We start from the raw sequence: 18,993 nt of genomic DNA on the forward strand, positions 1-18,993 counted from the left end.
TCAGCATTTATAAATTTGCGTATACGTACGTATAATTATACAACTTAGTTTCATAAAACAATTTTTATATGTATAGGCATGTAAATGAACACAATTCATACAGCGGGAGTTCATTAAAGTCTGTAATAAGAAAAACAAATTAACAGATGTAAATTTAAGCAGTTCGGTAAAGCTTAATTATAAGAGTATTATAATATAAACAAAAATTATTTGCTAGTGAAATCCGGCCAGTTCAAGGTACTATCTGCCCACTAAACAAACAAAAACCAATATCCACATTGGAGGGCATAATAATTAAACCCAACCAATGCTACTAGTAAGTCACAAAAAATAACATAATTATATAATTATAGTAAGAATGAGCATAACAGTTATAACTAAGTTATACAGCGTAATGGTGCATGTGCGTAAAGTTTTAATCGACATCAGATACGGAATCGGTACTCTCGGAAACAGACTCCTGAGCACCAGAGGATACGGCTTCTCGGTTCGGTGTGTAGTCGACAGCTGCCAATAAAAACGGACGCCAGTCGGACACCGACTTCTCCCGAATCGAAGCAATCTTTGATGACGACCCTACCGAAATATTTCCTTTCAAAAATTGAGAAGTATCACCCACGCCAGGTTTCTGTGATTCCGAGATAGATTCCGGCTCAGTCATGTGACTAGATACCACACCCATTTCATGAGAATGCTTGTCACCATGGCCTTCGTCAGATCCAGAGTTCTGAGAAAGACAAACCCCAGATGAGCTTGAGAAGGAGCTCCTGTCATTATCACTGCTAATTGCAGCAGCAGTTGCAGACTGACTTGCGCTAGTACCCAAAGGAGGTTGGCCTGGAAAACGTATAGCCATTGTTGGCTTTTTCCTAGGAGCCTTCTTTGGTTTTTTCTTGCGCTCTTCAGCCTCCAACTGCTCAATGGCCTGTCCAGAAAGCTCGCCAAAATATGTCAGAAACGGATCCATCAAGGATGGCGTGAGAGCTCCTCCTGACCGTTCCTTGGCTTTCTTGAACTCTTCTAAAACTTGCTCCGGATTCATACCAGTCGTCAGATAATCTATTGGTTCAATAGAGTCGTCTAAAACTGTTCGTTCAACCTTTTCTTCTTCCTCTTTACCGAACTTTGGAAGAGGCTCCCCCCTAGCCATAGCTTCAGAAACTAGTATCAGTTTCTCAAGCGTGTCATCGAGAGAAGGGTCACTTGGGGGTGGAAGGTCATCATCGAGATAGTCAAAGAGGTCTGGTTGACTCTCAGAGGCAATATTATCGTCAAAAGAGTGGGCGTTGGAGATAAGTTCAGCCATCAATTCAGGACCTAATTCTTTCTCAAGGAACCCATATGGAGAGGGATCTACCGTTACCTCGAGAGGGGGAGTGACAGGTGAGTCACATTTGGTAGCTTCTAACAAAGATCTGAGCTCATCAAAAGTTGAAGGAAGATCGGTAGGATCTGAAACTTTGCTAATTGTTGACGGAAAAGAGGATTCAGCTAATGCTGTAGTGAAAGTGTCTTCCTGTATTTCGTCCTGATTATTTTTTATTGCAGAATCAATGGGCACCAAAGTTCGAGGAGCTGGTATTGGTTTGTTGCAAATCAGCAGAGGAGGTGGTCCCTCCATTGTAATGGGCGGGGTAATAGATGTGGCCACAGTACTAGTTTGTGTTGTTGTGACAACTGATACGTCCACAGGTGAGTGTTTTGTTGCGGGTGTGGCCTGAGCGACAGAGTCAAAACATGGCCATTCAACACTATTTCCTGCATTCGGTAATTGGCCGTTGTCTGTAGTGGATACGTCCACAGGTGAGTGTTCTGTTGTGGGTGTGGCCTGAGCAACAGAGTCAAAACATGGCCATTCTACACTATTTCCTGCACTTGGTAATTGGCCGTTGTCTGTAGGGGGTAATGCATGAGCCCTACGATGTGGGGGGTAGGGTCGACCACTGGGAGCCCACACAAGCCACTTCTTATTGCCAGCAAAGTTAACTACATTCGAAGCAGTTTGTACTAAAGTCTTTCCAATTTTTTGAATGTCAATGCCGTCTTGATAACCGAAGGATTCTTCGTACTTGGCCTCCAATTCGTTGAATGGCAGGCGTCCATTGTTTATTGTCAAGAGGTGTCTCAACTGCTCAGCAGCATAGTTAGGAATTCGTAGCACTAGGGTGGAGTTGGATGAATCCAAGGAAATCTGTGAGGGAGATATGTTACTTACGACACTGGATGGTTACCACTACATAAATCGATGCAAATATTATTATTCTAATTGGTGCATACAAAATTATAAGTAACGTCAGTACGTCGCTGCTTCATACATTGAAATTGTAACGTGAATGCATCAGGCTTATTTTGAGAAGCCAGCTGACCATAGCTATATAAATGATGCCTGCAACATGCAACATGTGATCGTACCACCATGCATTGTTACCTACACCTACACAATCATTTATAATTATGTTTTCACTCACATAAATATCTAAAAATTCCACTCACGTTTTGTTTAACTTTTAGTAGCTGGAACAGAGCTACAATTTTTTTCATTCCGAAGCTGCTTGGACTGAGATGACATCCAAAGTACTCCCGATACAGTTGGGGTAAACCTGTGAGCGGGAGAGTTCTGTTGTGGCCCTTAACAAAAATCAGCTCCGAAAGAAGAAAGACCAGAACCAGCTGTCGACTGGTGTCAGTGAGAGAGCATTGTTGAGTAGTTGGTTCAAACTGTGTGTGTTTGTGTGTGTGTGTGTGTGTGTGTGTGTGTGTGTGTGTGTGTACATAATGTGTACATCATTATAGTTGGTGACCAGTGTGTCAGTACATGCTGCATAGCAGATAATTTTCCTTGGTGCAACATTTCGTATTAACCACCCAGTAAAAATTTACAGCTCAAAAATTGTCCTACAGTTTCCACCACACGAAAATGGGGTACTTGCTATTATCAAGGGCGTATGAAGAGAAGAGGGCATGCAACTACTATCTATCAGAAAACAAATGGGCGGGGTCTTATATCTAAAAATAGTAAAGAATGCATTGCACGTGCACCGTTTTTGTGCGTGCACGGTGAAGATATACGGAAACTTACAGAGAAAGTAGCTATTCTAGCTAAGCTAACATACTGCAGATGATTGTAGCTCTCTATGCTAGTAAATGATGCTAGTAAATGATGCTAGTAAATGATGCTAACAATGCTCAGTGACACTAGAAAGTGAGTAGCATAGTCGTACTAGAAGCAACAAGCCAGAAACCACAAACTTTGAGTTGTTGCCTCAAATCCTTGGTTTCTTTGACTCCTGTCTTGATGTAGCAGGTATAGCAATCATAGTGTTAAACTACTACGACTCATAAACTAACAGGAGATGTTATACAAGAGAGATAAACGAGCTAATGGAAGAAAGTAGATAAAAAGTGCCGACTCAGCAGCTTGGATGGGTTTGGAGTTTTTACATAGAAAACATAAGCTCACGTGAATCTTAATTAATCGTGACCAGCCTCCTCTAGTGGGCGGTTGGCTAAATATAGCATATCCTGCTGACTCATCAGTTTTTTGACGCATACGCAGTTTACATTTTGAGTTGCATGCCCTCTTCTCTTCATACGCCCTTGCTATTATGGTATACAACACAGAATTCAGTTGGAATCATCAACCATGCAAACACTTCACAGAGAATAACGGCTTAAGTGTAGCCAACCAACATGTATCTATTGTAAATTTGTACGTACGTAGGTCTCACCTTCACTACATTCTTAACTGGCTGGTGGTCAAACAATAGCTCTACAGTGGGCGACCCGTATACGGCACAGCTGAGCTTGTGCCCAAAGCAATCTGCATACAAGACTTCCAGTTCAGAGAGTGGCATGGAGTGCGCTGACGAAGGACAGTGCACAAAGAGATATTGGAGGTCCAAGGAGAGCTTAAACAGGCAGTCCTGTCGATTGAGTTGAACCAGCGAGTCCCCAACAGACCCTTTTATGTATCCAATCTGAAATGAGCAGTCAAGTTTAATGACATAAATAATTATGAAATGACAGAAAGTACATAGGACAAGCGCAGATTATCTAACTAAGATTCGATCTCCTTCAGTACGTCTGTATCGTTTTAAAAAGCAATTCTGACCAAGTTAGCTATACCAGTGACTAAAAACAAGGACAAGATTCTATTGTAGATGGCGACAACAAAAATAAATCCACATACTACTCTAAGTATGATGGTAAGTCCATACGTATCAGTATATACCTCGAATCTGTCGGTCCTCTTACACAGGCTCTCGTACATGGTCTCTACTGTGGGATGGGCGGGGTCCCGTGCCTCCCTAAAGCACGCCGCCAGCTCTGACAGGGTTTGAGCGTGTTCACGATGCCGTAGCAATAGACGCTTGGTCTCCGAGGCGAGTCTCTCAGGATCTTTCTGAGGTGATCCAAAAGGTGATTCTGTGGTCTTTGCTTTAGATGGACTTGCCGAGATTAAAGCCGGCATTTCATCGAAATCGATTTTACCCATTTGAATATCTGGGGGGCTGGGAACAGGTGGTGGTTTGGTAGCACTTTGTTTCTTAGCAGGAGGACTGGCCAATTGTAACCACTCAACTTGTGTAGCCGTAACCTGTATATAGAGTAGATATGATTATTGACACTCGCAGTGCACGTGGAAAATTTGTTACTTAAGCAGCACACAGCTACACAGTATATTAGGGTATTTCTTGAGTTTTTAATACCTTAAAGTTGCTCAGTTGTTTGAGAGCCATTTGCAACTGACTTGCCTCTACAGGCTGGTTGTTGGGGAGACGGAAGGAGTCATTGTACTTCTTAGTGAGGTTAGAGAGGGTCATTGTGTTGGTGTTGCGACTGACCATCAAAGCGGTGACCTCGTCAACTAGCACGTCCATTTCGGGGAGCATGGAGACAGCAGGTGCTGTGTATGCGTGTAATTGTTTTGTGTGTGCGTGTGCGTGTGTGTGTGTGGGGGGGGGGGAGGTATGAATATCCAGATACATAATGGATGGGTAAAGGGGTATGTATATACTGCACAGATATAAAGGGAGTGGTAGACTATATACTTACCATTGGCTCTGCCTCTGCTTCTGCCTCTTTGAGGTTTAAGGTGAACGGTTCTAGAAGCTCCTTCCCCTTTAAGCTGCAAAATTAGAGTTCAGAGTGAGATACTTGTCAAAGTTACATATTAAAACTCTACCATTTAAACAACTCACCTCAATAACATCAGTGATGGCCTCCAGAGCTTTGATCAGTTTGGGGACACCATATTTTGAGATCTGAAAGCTTTTGCCAAATCTTTCCTTGTAAGTGGGTACCACAGCATTGATGGGTAAGCCATTAGGGTGCGCAGAAAGTAGGTCCTCTATCTCATAGCCAAATAGCGTTAGTGGCGCAAGAAACACTTTTCTCTGGGCACCCTCACCTTCAAACTGAAGTAAAAAGGGGGAAATGTATTAACCACTGTTGCAACTGAGCTGAAACGTTGTCATAAAGACGAAAGCAAGGGACACAAGTAACTTAACCTGGGCAATTATTTTAACAACAAAATTTTATGAGTCAAAGTCAGATTCACAGCACCTGTAGTGTGGAATTCGGAAGGTTTTCAAGGAGTTTGAGCAGTTTAGGATGCCCATAGAATTGAAGCCTTTCTCCATAGCAATTTTCGTATGAAAACATGAAACGATCCAACGTGATCTGATGGTCGGGAAGACTGTACAACAATCGTTCTATTCGTTTCTCACATAAAGTGATACTATCTGTGTTAGTGGCTTCTGGAATATCAATAAGCTCAACCAATTTCAGGTCCCTATCTCCAGTAAGCTGCAAAAAATGGTATTTGATAATAAGATGAAGCCTAAAAAAAGCAAAAAATATGCGTTGGCCGGGAGTCGAACCCGGATCTATTGCTTGGAAGGCAACAATGCTGACCGTTACACCACCAACGCTTTATTGAACAGTACCTACATTTCATACCTTAACAACATCTGGTATTGCTTGCATAAGGTGCACTAACTTCTTTGCATTGTATTTGACCAGAGAAAACTGCTCCTGTTTAAGTTTTAAATATGCCACTGGGTATTTGGTAAGCAATGTCTTCCTTTCTGGCAGGGAGCTGAGAACTTCAATGCAGTCTTTCTTGAAAAGCTTCACAGATCTTTTGGGGATCTCGTCAATTGCAGACGTGTCTGTTTTTTGAGGGGAAGCTGAAGCTGTTAATGGAGGCTCTGTAGATACACTGGCAGCACTAGAAAGTGAGATTTTCTGCTTGGGCTGCATTTTTACCTGCAAGGTTGTACAGAGTAGGAAAAAACTGAGACTGCATGGAGTAGTCTAACCGTATAGCAGGTAATTTTCCTGGGGTAAAAAATTCGCTTAACTTGAACAGCGATAATATTAATTGCCTTCATTACGTACGGGTAAACTATGCCTGCGGTTAACATTTTTTGTAAGGGTCCGCTTTCCCACGAAAATAACAAATTTTACTCCATGAAATTCTAGCTATACAGTATTCTCCAATTCTCATACTTTTACCTTAGTGAAGTCAAAGAGAAGCTACAAGAAAGCATTGGACTAAATAGGAAGCAGAGTAGAGAACTATAAAGTTGCTACTTATTTCGGAAGAGGCAGTAATATGTTCAAAATGTGGAAAGAGCTTACCATGGTAGAGAGTCGGACCATAGTTTCTGTCTTCCCATCTTGGAACGGAACTTCCCGCAACTGAAATTGAGTCACACACCACATTAGTACATTATACTCATCCAGGTACAATGCACATGGTCTTAAGGCCTATATATAGCCTATATAAGGAGCATTTAATAAGAGAAGTCTGGAACTCTCACCGTGACGCCTGGACAAGCCTCGATCAGCTGTCTTGTACTGTTGCTTTCTGGGAGATAATCTGACACTCTGAACCCAGACCTGTGATAGAAGGACTGGTACTTCTGCTGGAATGTCCTGTACAAGAAACACAAATTATTGGTTGGGGTTTGATGGTTTAAACACGAGTAAGGGGGGGAGGTACTAAGACAATACTTAGGAAGATAGATTGGCAAAGGGCCATGCAGTTCTGCGTGGCCAGGTAACTACTCCAGACATGTACAGTAGGGAGTTGTTGACAATAGCCTAGCTGTGTTGTCAAGAATTGTGCTCGCTTTATTCTCCCCGCCCTTACAAATGATTATGACTAACTGCGGAAATGAAGTATCACTAAAATGAGAGTATAGCACTAACCTCAGAGGTAGTTCATTGTTGGGAGTTTGCTTCAAGAAATTGACAAAATCTTTGGAGAGAGCTGAGATGTCCTTGGGTTCATTGAGTCGAACCATAGTTTCTGTCTTCCCATCTCGCAACTGAAATTGAGTCACACACTACATTAGTATACTGGTATTATAGTGCACATGGTCTTAACTATAGCCTATATATAAGGAGCACTTAATTAGAGAAGTCTGGAACTCTCACCATGACGCCTGGACAAGCCTCGATCAGCTGTCTTGTACTGTTGCTTTCTGGGAGATAATCTGACACTCTGAACCCAGACCTGTGATAGAAGGACTGGAAATTCTGCTGGAATGTCCTGTACAAGAAACACAAATTATTGGTTGGGGTTTGATGGTTTAAACACGAGTAAGGGGGGGAGGTACTAAGACAATACTTAGGAAGATAGATTGGCAAAGGGCCATGCAGTTCTGCGTGGCCAGGTAACTACTCCAGACATGTACAGTAGGGAGTTGTTGACAATAGCCTAGCTGTGTTGTCAAGAATTGTGCTCACTTTATTCTCCCCACCCTTACAAATGATTATGACTAACTGCGGAAATGAAGTATCGCTAAAATGAGAGTATAGCACTAACCTCAGAGGTAGTTCATTGTTGGGAGTTTGCTTCAAGAAATTGACAAAATCTTTGGAGAGAGCTGAGATGTCCTTGGGTTCATTGATCACTGTCTTAACAGGTGTTGTGGGACGAGGTAAGAGAGGTTCTCTCTGTGCAGTCGGCTGTGGACGAGGTAAGAGTGGCTCCTTTTGTGGAGTCGACTGTGTGTGGGGGTGGGGGAAAGGTTGATGAATAACCGCATAGTGCAGTAAAATATGCAGGTTTTGTTTATGGTTTAACAGTAAATTGTCCCATGCCTTAATTTGTAATTGATGTACAAATAAGGTTAGGACCACTATTTTCCTTTACGGACACTTGCAAATGTTCTCTACCAGCAAATGCTCTTTACCACAACAAACCAATGGAAAGCAGTATCAAAGAATCCTAACTCTCTAATAGTGCTACAGCCACTCACTTCGAGTTGTTGCCGCACCACCATGGTCTCTCTTGCACCACTGGGCCGGAGAACATCCTTCAGCTGAATGCAAATGACAGAAAATAATTATGAGAACAGCAGCTGAGTTATCTTAACGACAGATATATTTGCGTAAATAATGTCCAGAAAACTGATATGTGACAAGTAAACATAATTATTATGATAAAGCTTATAAGACACGAAGGCCCAAAACAAGCTCTGTGCCCTCAAAGAACAGCAATTCCACTCACCGTGATTCCATCACAGGCGAGGATCAGGTCACGAGCAGTGGACCCGTCTTTCATGTAGTCTGCCACTCTAAACGACTTGTGATAGAAAGTCTGGTACGCCTGCTGGAACTGACTGTGGAGGGAAGGTAAATATTGTAACTAGAAAAATCATGCACTGTATGTAGGTAGCTATAAATTCGTGAAATAATAACATAAGGTGTCACTCTGAGAATTGAATGTCACAAATTGAATTGTCTTTATGAATGTCACAACACCCATTGTTTTGTCTTCCAAAACACATAGGGACATTGACATAGACCAACCATGGAGCCCCGAAGTAACAGTGTAAATTTATTGAAAAATAGGTGTGTTATACACATACTTTTGTTGATTCATAATTATGGTCACATACCGCTAATGTAGACTAAACTAGTACTGTAGTGAAACCTGTCGGCCAGTCTGCCCTTGGGTGATTGCTACAGACAGGTTTTCCTGTACATACCAAAACAGCTCACCTGAAAGGTAGCTCAAAGTAGGGGGGGCTGTGCTTGATGAGGTTAAGGAAAGCGGCTGAGATTCCTGACAGATTTTTAGGTGCCTGTGCAGGGGGCATAGATTGCGGGACACCGTGCGGTGAGAGGACCACGGAAATGGTGGATGGCCGACCCCCAACGAGGGATACATTGGGGATGCTACCGAGGAGCTCTTGAAGAAGCTTCCCACTCGTGTAATGGGGCAGACAACCACCACCAGAGTTTACAAACTCAAGCACAAAGCTGCAAGAAGAGAATTAATAATTGTAAATTGCAGACAAAACACTTGAAGGGATACAGGAAAAAGACTTCAGGCATGAGTGTCTTGCACTTAACTTCTAAAAAAGACCACCTCTGCACGTATAAAGGCTACTCCAAAGCATGCAACTCACTCAAGTAGCTTCACTTTATTGTCTGGTAGAGAGTGCAGGAATGTCTCGAACTTCTTTCTGAGCACCGAATGGACTTGACGGTTCGTGCCCAATTTGAGCAGGGGACTCAGTTCGTAGAACACGATCACCTGCACAGTGAAATAAAACCAATAGTAAGTGCTAATTTATCACACGCACGTATGCGTGGATCATTTGCACAACACATGCAGTGAACCTTTGCAACAGCTGCATAACAAAGTTGAGCCATTAACCCAAACACCATTCATATGAGCATTGTTATGGCTGCAGATTTTATGTACGTAACTGAATAGTTGATTAACTATAACGACACAATTGATATTACAGTGGAACCTCGATTATCTGGCTCTCTATTATCCGGAATCTCGATTATCTGGCTAGGCAATTTTCTCTGAAAATGTGCATATTGGATATATATGTTATAAATACATGCAGGCTATCAGATTAAAATTCACCTGGCACTACGGAACAGTACCAGTGTGTTTATAGATAGCTATCATAGGTGGGGTTAAGAGACAAAATCATGGATGACCCGGCCAACAGACCAAGGTAGGTACGACAACACACACACACACACACACACACACACACACACACACACACGCACAGTTTCACATGTTATCATATGCCAAACCTCTACATAAATATAGCTCCAAAAGAGGACGAAGATATTGCATTGGATCAGTACTCATCAGAGACAGACAAGCAGCCCCTTATAGGAGCAGAGCCACCAAGGCCAATGCTAGCTGCTGAAGTGCACCCCCCACCCAGGTCACTGATCCCCCACAGTATAATCAACAAGTAAACCCATGAATTCGGTACTACATATACCTTTAGGCCGAAAACCTTTCATTAACATAACTTGCCACCACAATGTATGGCTGCCACAGCTACAAATAGGAAGTGAATTAGCAAATTATTTTACGCAGGCAAGGCAAGCTGACACTGCTGTCGTGGTTACACAACTGACAAACTTTGTCTACGAACACGACATTCCATTTTGGATCGGGTCAGATCTGTTTATTTACTTATCACTGATCACCGTACTCTGCTGTCTAGTGTTTGGAATTGTTGCAACAATATTCGCATGTGAGTTGAGAAAAATGCTACAGTGCAGCAGTCTTGTAGATCATACATGACATCAAATGTTTGGATGTTCTTGTCAGTGGGGAATTGTCCAATGTACCAATTAAAACCTTAAGTGAGGGGTGATTCTCTTTGTAACATACCATAACTCTCTTTCCCTATACTCATAAATATCAAACACACCAGGCTCGCTACAAGAGGAAGAATGGACAAATTGAGGAGGCCAAATACTCAACCAAGGGCTCCATTGTCTGCAGTATACTTGTTGTTGTACTGTGTGTCGTTTCCACACTGATCTACTTAGCCGTAAAATACATTCCTCGGAAGAAACTTTTTTAAAAAACACAAATGGGATTTTGATGATACTATAGTATACGTACTGTATATGAACTGACAAATACATGTATATAAAGCTTGTATACTGAACCCTTGTATACTATCAAACAATTTTGTAGCTGGAGTTTGTATAAAATCTGCGTTACTGTATTAATTTCTCAGTGTAAACTATAGATTTTGTTGCTCGGCCCAGATGCTCGCTTATGAAGTAAAAAATGCTAATGTATGATTTCACTTTCAAAATACGTTTGACCATTAATTAAATGACATGCATGAATTCAAAGCCTGATAAAAATCAAAGCCTGATAAAAACAACATTAATGAAAGGAGTTGTTGACCATGACTGAATTAATGTTTGAGTGGATCTAATCAGTGGGAAATTGACATCCATACAAGCGCAGCAATAGCCTCCTTTGTCTGCCTATTCATGATGCCATAGTAACAATCAGTGTGCAATATGGCTTCAAAGTCATTTTTGATTGTACATGTACTAATGAAATGTGACCATGCTGTATAATTATTGTTGTAGCTACTCTTGCTACTATGCATTGCATTAACTTTAACTTTATGACACGTTCTGTTTTATGACATGTTTGATTGTCACACTACTCAGTACACAAAAACAGTTTATGTATAAGTGACAAAGAAGGCACTTACAGCATCAGTATTATAAGTTTAGAAAGCACTACAATCATTAATGGCCTACAGGAGGTCCGACATACGTGCACGAATCACTATACAAGTGCTAGTGCATTGGCCTAGATGTTATCACGTGATCGAAATGACTGAACTCGTAGTGATTCGTGTAAGTACATTGTGCAGCTCATCATACTTTTGTTAATATGGGAATTTCCTGGACAGGCAATGAATAATGTGGCAGCCAGCCAAGTGTCGGTACACAGGCATGTTATCAAATTACAGCTACTAGTACTGTGTACAGAGCAGTGTTCAGAGCAGTGTTTAGCTAGCTAGCTATAGACTGTTACAGCTATATCTATACACAGGGGTATAGAAAAACAGTATTATGGCTGACCCAACAGAATACCAAGGTAAGTATACAACACACTATTACTGTATAAAGCAGCATGTCTACTTATAATTATGCTTTCACATCAGTTGGCTGCACTTGCACTACAGGCATTCAATATTAACCTCATGGATTGTTACTGTCTCACTATGGCAGTTATTGACCTGTTATTTATTTTGTTGAGATACCTCCTGCATGACAAACTGAAAGAATAACTATATATATATACATGTCTACATAAACAAAATGCAATTGTCATACTTCAAAGCAATCAAACTTCATTGATCTATACGCCCAGCTCCAGAACTAGACCAAGAGAAGGCAATGGATCAGTACCCACCAGAGACAGACAAGCAGCCCCTTATAGAAGCAGAGCCACCAAGGCCAATTCTAGCTCCTGAAGTGCACCCCCAGCCAAGATCACTGGCTCCCCCTGGCCCCCAGCAGTACCCCCCACAGTATGGACAAGGCCCATTTGGCAATATCAATGTGAGTATCTTTAAGTTTCAAGCCAAGGAAACCAGGTGCATGCATGGGTTTCCAGACTAATTAATTACTGCTAACAGTATAATTATGTGAATTAAGAGCTACTATTTCTAGACTGGAGGTACATTATAGCATACTGCTACTATAATTATCACCCACCACTATAATTATAATTATAGCAGTGCATGGCTGCCAAAACTACATACGTCAAGTGTAATTATTATCCTATTTTAAAATTATACTTGCAGGCAAGGCAAACTAACACTACAGTGGTGGTTTCACAACAACCGACAAGTGTTGTCTACCAACAAGATGTTCCAGCTTGGGTCGGGTCAGATTTGATTATTTACTTCTCAATATTCACCATGCTTTGTTGCGGATTACTGCCTGGAATTGTGGCCTTGATGCTCGCTTGGGAGGTGAGAAAATGCTACACTAAAACTAGTGTTCAAGCTGGCGCTGTGCTAATGCCTCTCGCCATGTTTTTGCTTTCGCTCAAAAGTATTAGAGTGTTATCTATAATGAATTTTATATTAAAGTTAGCTTATCTATATAAAGTCACTGAGAAGAAAAGACTTATTTACATGCATCTATTGTAAGTTATTATTTTTTGTATTATGTGGCTTACCAGGACATCAAGAAAGAAGAAAATTGATTCTTCCAGGATCTGTAGTTCAGTGTATATAATATCTAAGAAGAAAAGACCTGTGTACATGCATATTGTTATCTATATTGTTATATGGTAGTGTTTTGTGGCTTACCAGGCCCTCAAGACAAAGATGATTCTGCCAGGAGGATCTGGATCTGGATCTTGGATATTATTTTCTCACACATGGGGAATGAGCGCGCATGCGCATTACATCCACAGGAATAATTAAAGGGTGTGTCCAAAGAGATCAATTTTACAAATGGCTACTGTACTGCTAGCTAGCTGTTTTAACAGATATTTTCTGAGTATTGTAGCTAACAAAAAGCTAGCGCTTTAGTGCAAGGCTAACTCATATGTTGAATAGAAAGTTTGTGCGGACAGATGATGCTATGAAAGATTCTGAAGAGACTGCAACAGCCTTCAATGTGAGTCAAACTAGCCATAACTCGAGAAAGAAGCTTTAGTTTGCTAATCCACGAATCAAAATCCAAGAGAACGTGGCTAGAAGCCTATAGAAGCTGTTAGTTTTCGTCGCATTGTAACCGTTGAGCAGTTATAGCTGGAATACACACACACACACACAGACAGACACACACACAGTCAGCTTTACCGTATCCCTCGTGCGGCTACGCCTCGAGGCATAATAAATGTATAGCCTGCACACACAGGCTTTTAGAGCATCACTTTTCTTGGCAAAACTATATTTTAATTAGATGACATTCTATGGTGAAAACCCATTATACTGTGATATGTAGGGATTCCTTTCCTTACCATATTAGGTTGACTTATCAACATTTTGGGTGTACTCTAACTGGTAGTTGTCTAAACAGACGTAGATTGCTGCGGTATAGAGATAATACCCCGAAGCAACCCCATACCACCCACCCACTACTCTAATTATATATAGGCTCGCAGCAAGAAGGAGATTGGACAAATTGAGGAGGCCAAATCCTGGTCTCTGGCTGCCATTGTCTGCAATGTACTCGCTGCTTTACTGGGTGTGGCTGCCATTGTGTCTGTCTCTGTGTACTACGGCGTCACAATCAGCAGTGTTTACATACGTTAATAACGGAACTTTGCTGTCAGCTTGAACCTGAATAACCAATGTAGTATTTGTACTGAACCTTGCATGTATACTGTACTAGTGGCTATTAGCATTCCATATAAATATGTTTGTTGATTGTTAACACGATTAAGATACAAGATGTTCTATAGTTATATAATTATATACTTCATGTTTACATATAAATATGTTTATTGATTGTGCTATTCTCAAGATACAAGATATTGATGAGAACACTGAACAAATCTCCTACATTGCTCGGTGTATACACCTCACTGCATGCATGCATGCTTGTACATACATGACTGCATGTGACGGTGTTACTGGCATATATATATATATATCAATCAAAACATTGCAATGTGAAATGTCAAATTAAAATTGTTACCGCCCACTCAATATTTGTGACGTTTTCGTGTCATAACTTGTCATATTTGTCATTTCCTCTTCATAATAAATGATAAAAGAGTACTGCAGTGTAATTAGCAAACAAGGTAGCATATATAGATTCAAGTTAGCATCTATACCTTTCTTCTGCAGACCAGATTATACTTTAATCTTGGTTCCTAACTCAAAATACAATGAAAAAGAGAATAAACTAAGTCTGTAATCAGGTGTCAAGTGTCACTGTTCGGACTTTCATCCAGTCCATCAAGTCTACCAGCTATTCTCTCCATTCATAATTACTCTACTCATCATCATATCCAATATATGTATGTTAACTATCTCTTGATGGATGTCAGTGTCGGTAAATCCCACCAGGAGAGAGTTTCTCAGGGGCTTTCTTCAGTTCCTGGGCACTGTCTTTGCTTTGCCTTGCTTGTCTTGGAAACTTGACATCAGCTCTATGTTACAGTAGTATACCTTGGCTGTTACCTTGGCTGCTACTTGGGCTGATCTGTCATCCTCAGAAGGTATACTGTAGTCTAGCTGGCACAATAAACTTTAGCTAGCTCTACTTACATGCACTTATGCAAAATTAACGCTGCTTAACACTAACAGGAAACTAGGCAACCCACATTCATATGAATCCTTAGGAATTACTTGTGCTGCCTAGCACCGAACTAAAGGTAAATACCCTTCCCACAAAAATTTATGATGTAAAGTGTGGGACAGTCCCTTTCCAATCACTGCAATTCAATGGTAAAACTGTCATCACTGTTATATTTCAAACCTGAAAAACACTGTATGCAGCTCATGTAGAAACTGCATGTGAGGTATCATTGGAAAGAGTAATAGCTAGATTATACAATAGAGAGCAAACTAGAATTATTTCTAGGTAAAATTCCTTCTTTTTTAGTGTTTAAAGTACAAATTGTGTGTTTTTGTCTCACTTTTTACTGCATTTGTATACTTGTAGATTAAATGTTTGATGACAACTTTTACATATTTTTTACATTCATTTGACAAAATGTTTTGATATGATATATATACATAGAATCATAATAGTCTGGAAAACAACTCTCGATAGGAATAAAAGCATGTGGATGCAAGGTTTAGAAACCTTCCTATTATTACTTTCAGTACATAGAATCACAATAGTCTGGAAAACAACTCTCGATAGGAATAAAAGCATGTGGATGCAAGGTTTAGAAACCTTCCTATTATTACTTTCAGAATATATATACATGTCCATGGGAAACACACAAAACTTTTAGGATGATCCTATGCAGGTATACAATCATCATAGCAACAATACAGGGTTAAGCAAAAATTCAATTCCTATAAGGAAGTCCTAGAAAGAAACTACACCTGAGATATACTAATTCATTTGTCATTTATTGAGAAGGCAAGTTAACGCTGTAGAGCGGTGACTGAGTGGAGAAAAAAATCCAGGTTATTGTGATGCCTTACTCCACTTCCAAAATTCCGTTGACCATAATTATTAGAATAAACTATCAAATGTCTGGGTGGATCCGATCATGCATGCAGTGGGAAATTGACATCCATAAAAGTGCATCAATGCACTGAACATGTATAGTGATTTGTGCACGCATATCGGACCTCCTGTGGGCTACATGTACATGCACTATTATACCATAATTATAAAAAAAGAGGGCTAGGGCGCATGCAAAAGAAAAATCCCCAACGTGGTCGAATGAATGTGCATAGAAATGTCTATTTTTAGCACTTCATGCAAATTCTCATTCATCTGCCCACATGGTGAATTCTGCTCGCCACGTGTACTAGAGTGAGTTGCATGCATGCCCTCTCTTCTTTTATACGCCCTTGATTATTGATACTGTGGAATTTCCTGGATAGGCAATGAATAATGTGGAAGCCAGCCAAGTGTCAGTACACATGCATGCTATCAAATTACAGCTGCTTTGTACAGAGCAGTGTTTAGCTAGCTATAGACTGTTATAGCTTTAGCTTTACAGGGGTATAGAAGACAGTATACAGTTGACCCAACAGAATACCAAGGTAAGGTACAAAACACACACATCTTACTGTATAAAGCAGCATGTCTACTTAAACATCAGTTGGCTAGCTGCTACCTGACAAACTGTATATATATATGTCTACATAATCAAAATTGCTATTGTCATGCATGCTTTAAAAGCAAGCTTTATTGCTCAATATTCCCAGCTCCAGAACTATAGACCAAGAGAAAGCAATGGATCAGTACCCACCAGAGACAGAAAAGCAGCCCCTTATAGGAGCAGTGCCACCGAGGCCAATGCTAGCTCCTGAAGTGCATCCCCAGCCAAGATCACCGGCCTCCCAGCAGTACCCCCCACAGTATGGACAAGGCCCATTTGGCAATATCAATGTAAGTATAAGTTTTTAGCCGAAGCTACATACATCAATGTATATTATTATTATCTTATTTCATATACTTGCAGGCAAGGCAAACTAACACTACAGTGGTGGTTTCACAACAACCGACAAGTGTTGTCTACCAACAAGATGTTCCAGCTTGGGTCGGGTCAGATTTGATTATTTACTTCTCAATATTCACCATGCTTTGTTGCGGATTACTGCCTGGAATTGTGGCCTTGATGCTCGCTTGGGAGGTGAGAAAATGCTACATTTATAGCCATGCACACAGGCTTTATGGCATAACTTTTTTGGCAGATGACATTCTATGGTGAAAACCCTACATGTATGTAGGGATTCCTTTCTTTACCATATTAGGTTGGCTTATCAACATTTTGGGTGTACTCTAACTGGTAGTTGTCCAAACATATGTAGATTGCTGTGGTATAGAGATAATATCCCGAAGCAACCCCATTAAATCTGCAATGCAGCAATATCTTTTACATATAGAGGGGTGATTAAAATAAACGTACGCAAACCTATGAACACAAACAACCACCCACCCACCACTATAATTATATATAGGCTCGCAGCAAGAAGGATATTGGACGAATTGAGGAGGCCAAATCCTGGTCCCTGGCCGCCATTCTCTGCAATATACTCGCTACTCTACTGGGTGTAGCTGCCATTGTGACTGTTTCTGTGTACTACGGCACACTCAGTGTAGTTTATTATAATAACTGAAAAAATGGGACTTTGCTGTCAGCTCGAACCTATGTCGTATTTGTACTGAATTTTGCATGTATATATACTGTGGCTATTATAAATATGTTTGTTGATTGTACTATTCTCAACACAATTAAGATGTTGTTAGTTTGATGAGGAAACATGAAAACATTGAACAGATTTCCTACATTGATCGATAGGAATAAAAGCATGTGGATGCAAGGTTTAATGACAATAGAAACTTTCCTATTATTAGCCCATTACTTTTGGAATATATATTATACATGTCCATGAGAAACACACGAAACTTTTAGGACAATCCTATGCAGGTATAAACTATATACAAACATCATAGCAACAATACAGGGTTAAGCAAAAATTCAATTCCTAGCAACCAATTACGAAAATTACTAATCCGAGGCGCGTGGGCGGCCACGGGTTATAGCAGTTGTTTGGTTTGTTTGTCTATTTGTTTGTAATATCTGAGTCTACCTCATCTAGATATCACGGAATCTATTGTCTAGCCTTAGAAACAACTTTCACCATGTGATATACTCAGAGTGTTAGCGACACTACTGTTGAGTTGGCTAAAGGCAACATCTTCTTGGTTATCCATTAGCAGAGCTCACACAATAAGTGCTATTATGAGGCCACTTTTGTTATCGTGAACTTATCATAGCACTGCGTTTACAGCATAGATAACCTCCAAGCCTCCACACAAGTTATTATAGTTATAGTGTCAGATTTTGGTGCTAAATTTAAGACTGTTGTCGAATAAGAACGAGCAAAAGCTAAGACGCTTGAACTTGCACATCGGCTGCATGACTGCCTAGGCTATAGCTACATGCGGCCTTCATTTGACTTTACCAGGAACAATGGTCCCTAAAGTAGAAAGCTAGAATTGTGGTTTTGTTGCTTCTTTAGTCCTAAAACATATCAGGAGCCATAATTACATCTAAAACTCCATTGCTTTGATGTGATCCTAGTCCATAGTGCATGCCTCAGACATGCATGCACCCACTAAAACTCAGTACTCAGCACGCCTTTAATTTTATTGCTTCTGTTACTTGCACAGCCAGCGTCCATGCTCATGCATACATAAATATATATCTGCATTTAGTGTGTAACACTCTTCCGGTTTTTATCGGTTCATATCAACAGCCGAGGGTTAGCACTTCAGTGCTCTAGTTATCCTAGTTTAGCCCACTTGAAAAATAATGTGACACATAAAATCTTTGAACGTTGCAGATTTATCAAATTCTATACTTCTAAGTAGGTGTACATTCCAGTTAGCAAGTGATGCATGCAGTGATTAAAAGTGAACAAAATAGCAGATAGGATATGCGGAAACTATGCTAAGGGCGGGAAATGGCTGTATACTCTACACTCTACACTCTAATAATAACTGTATAAT

The 18,993-nt window shown here is 40.5% G+C and overlaps 3 protein-coding genes and 1 non-coding gene across 5 annotated transcripts in view; 2 read left to right on the forward strand and 2 right to left on the reverse strand.

Annotated features, from left to right (window-relative positions):
- Nucleotides 1-44: 44 nt before the first annotated feature.
- Nucleotides 45-18,993, reverse strand: part of LOC135351250 (uncharacterized) — a 52,625-nt gene continuing 33,676 nt past the window's right edge. Inside the window, exons 12-29 of one of the 2 annotated variants that reach the window (XM_064550214.1) lie at nt 9,429-9,556; nt 9,019-9,279; nt 8,525-8,636; nt 8,274-8,336; nt 7,838-8,019; nt 7,447-7,561; nt 7,219-7,337; nt 6,828-6,942; nt 6,646-6,705; nt 5,962-6,270; nt 5,566-5,808; nt 5,202-5,417; nt 5,056-5,128; nt 4,710-4,906; nt 4,232-4,597; nt 3,729-3,977; nt 2,494-2,718; nt 45-2,191 (exon numbers count right to left, since the gene is read on the reverse strand). In XM_064550214.1, the coding sequence (XP_064406284.1) occupies nt 416-2,191; nt 2,494-2,718; nt 3,729-3,977; nt 4,232-4,597; nt 4,710-4,906; nt 5,056-5,128; nt 5,202-5,417; nt 5,566-5,808; nt 5,962-6,270; nt 6,646-6,705; nt 6,828-6,942; nt 7,219-7,337; nt 7,447-7,561; nt 7,838-8,019; nt 8,274-8,336; nt 8,525-8,636; nt 9,019-9,279; nt 9,429-9,556 (4,809 nt within the window). In that variant the 3' untranslated portion in view covers nt 45-415. The remainder of the gene's footprint in view (nt 2,192-2,493; nt 2,719-3,728; nt 3,978-4,231; nt 4,598-4,709; nt 4,907-5,055; nt 5,129-5,201; nt 5,418-5,565; nt 5,809-5,961; nt 6,271-6,645; nt 6,706-6,827; nt 6,943-7,218; nt 7,338-7,446; nt 7,562-7,837; nt 8,020-8,273; nt 8,337-8,524; nt 8,637-9,018; nt 9,280-9,428; nt 9,557-18,993) is intronic. The other variant, XM_064550215.1, reaches the window with a different exon arrangement.
- Trnag-ucc (transfer RNA glycine (anticodon UCC)) lies at nt 5,862-5,933 on the reverse strand. The gene has a single exon. It is a non-coding gene; the product is annotated as a tRNA-Gly (tRNA).
- Nucleotides 11,750-14,338, forward strand: LOC135351254 (uncharacterized). The gene is made up of 4 exons (XM_064550223.1): nt 11,750-11,917; nt 12,194-12,384; nt 12,630-12,800; nt 13,938-14,338. The coding sequence occupies exons 1-4, from the start codon at nt 11,893-11,895 to the stop codon at nt 14,094-14,096; spliced, it is 546 nt and encodes a 181-aa protein (XP_064406293.1). The 5' UTR covers nt 11,750-11,892; the 3' UTR covers nt 14,097-14,338.
- On the forward strand, nt 16,357-17,732 carry LOC135351257 (uncharacterized). Its single transcript, XM_064550226.1, has 4 exons — nt 16,357-16,517; nt 16,683-16,866; nt 16,940-17,110; nt 17,439-17,732. The coding sequence occupies exons 2-4, from the start codon at nt 16,711-16,713 to the stop codon at nt 17,595-17,597; spliced, it is 486 nt and encodes a 161-aa protein (XP_064406296.1). The 5' UTR covers nt 16,357-16,517; nt 16,683-16,710; the 3' UTR covers nt 17,598-17,732.

This window comes from Halichondria panicea, chromosome 17 (genome assembly GCF_963675165.1).
Source record: "Halichondria panicea chromosome 17, odHalPani1.1, whole genome shotgun sequence".
NCBI classification, from domain to species: domain Eukaryota; kingdom Metazoa; phylum Porifera; class Demospongiae; order Suberitida; family Halichondriidae; genus Halichondria; species Halichondria panicea.

What these genes read in the sequence shown, in the direction of transcription:
- LOC135351254 (XM_064550223.1), top strand. Translation starts at nt 11,893, where the DNA reads ATGGCTGACCCAACAGAATACCAAG. An exon ending in TGACCCAACAGAATACCAAG is followed by an intron (nt 11,918 to 12,193) that starts GTAAGTATACAA and finishes CTATACGCCCAG; the next exon opens with CTCCAGAACTAGACCAAGAG. An exon ending in CCTTGATGCTCGCTTGGGAG is followed by an intron (nt 12,801 to 13,937) that starts GTGAGAAAATGC and finishes AATTATATATAG; the next exon opens with GCTCGCAGCAAGAAGGAGAT.
- LOC135351257 (XM_064550226.1), top strand. Translation starts at nt 16,711, where the DNA reads ATGGATCAGTACCCACCAGAGACAGAAAAGCAGCCCCTTATAGGAGCA. An exon ending in GCCCATTTGGCAATATCAAT is followed by an intron (nt 16,867 to 16,939) that starts GTAAGTATAAGT and finishes ATATACTTGCAG; the next exon opens with GCAAGGCAAACTAACACTAC. An exon ending in CCTTGATGCTCGCTTGGGAG is followed by an intron (nt 17,111 to 17,438) that starts GTGAGAAAATGC and finishes AATTATATATAG; the next exon opens with GCTCGCAGCAAGAAGGATAT.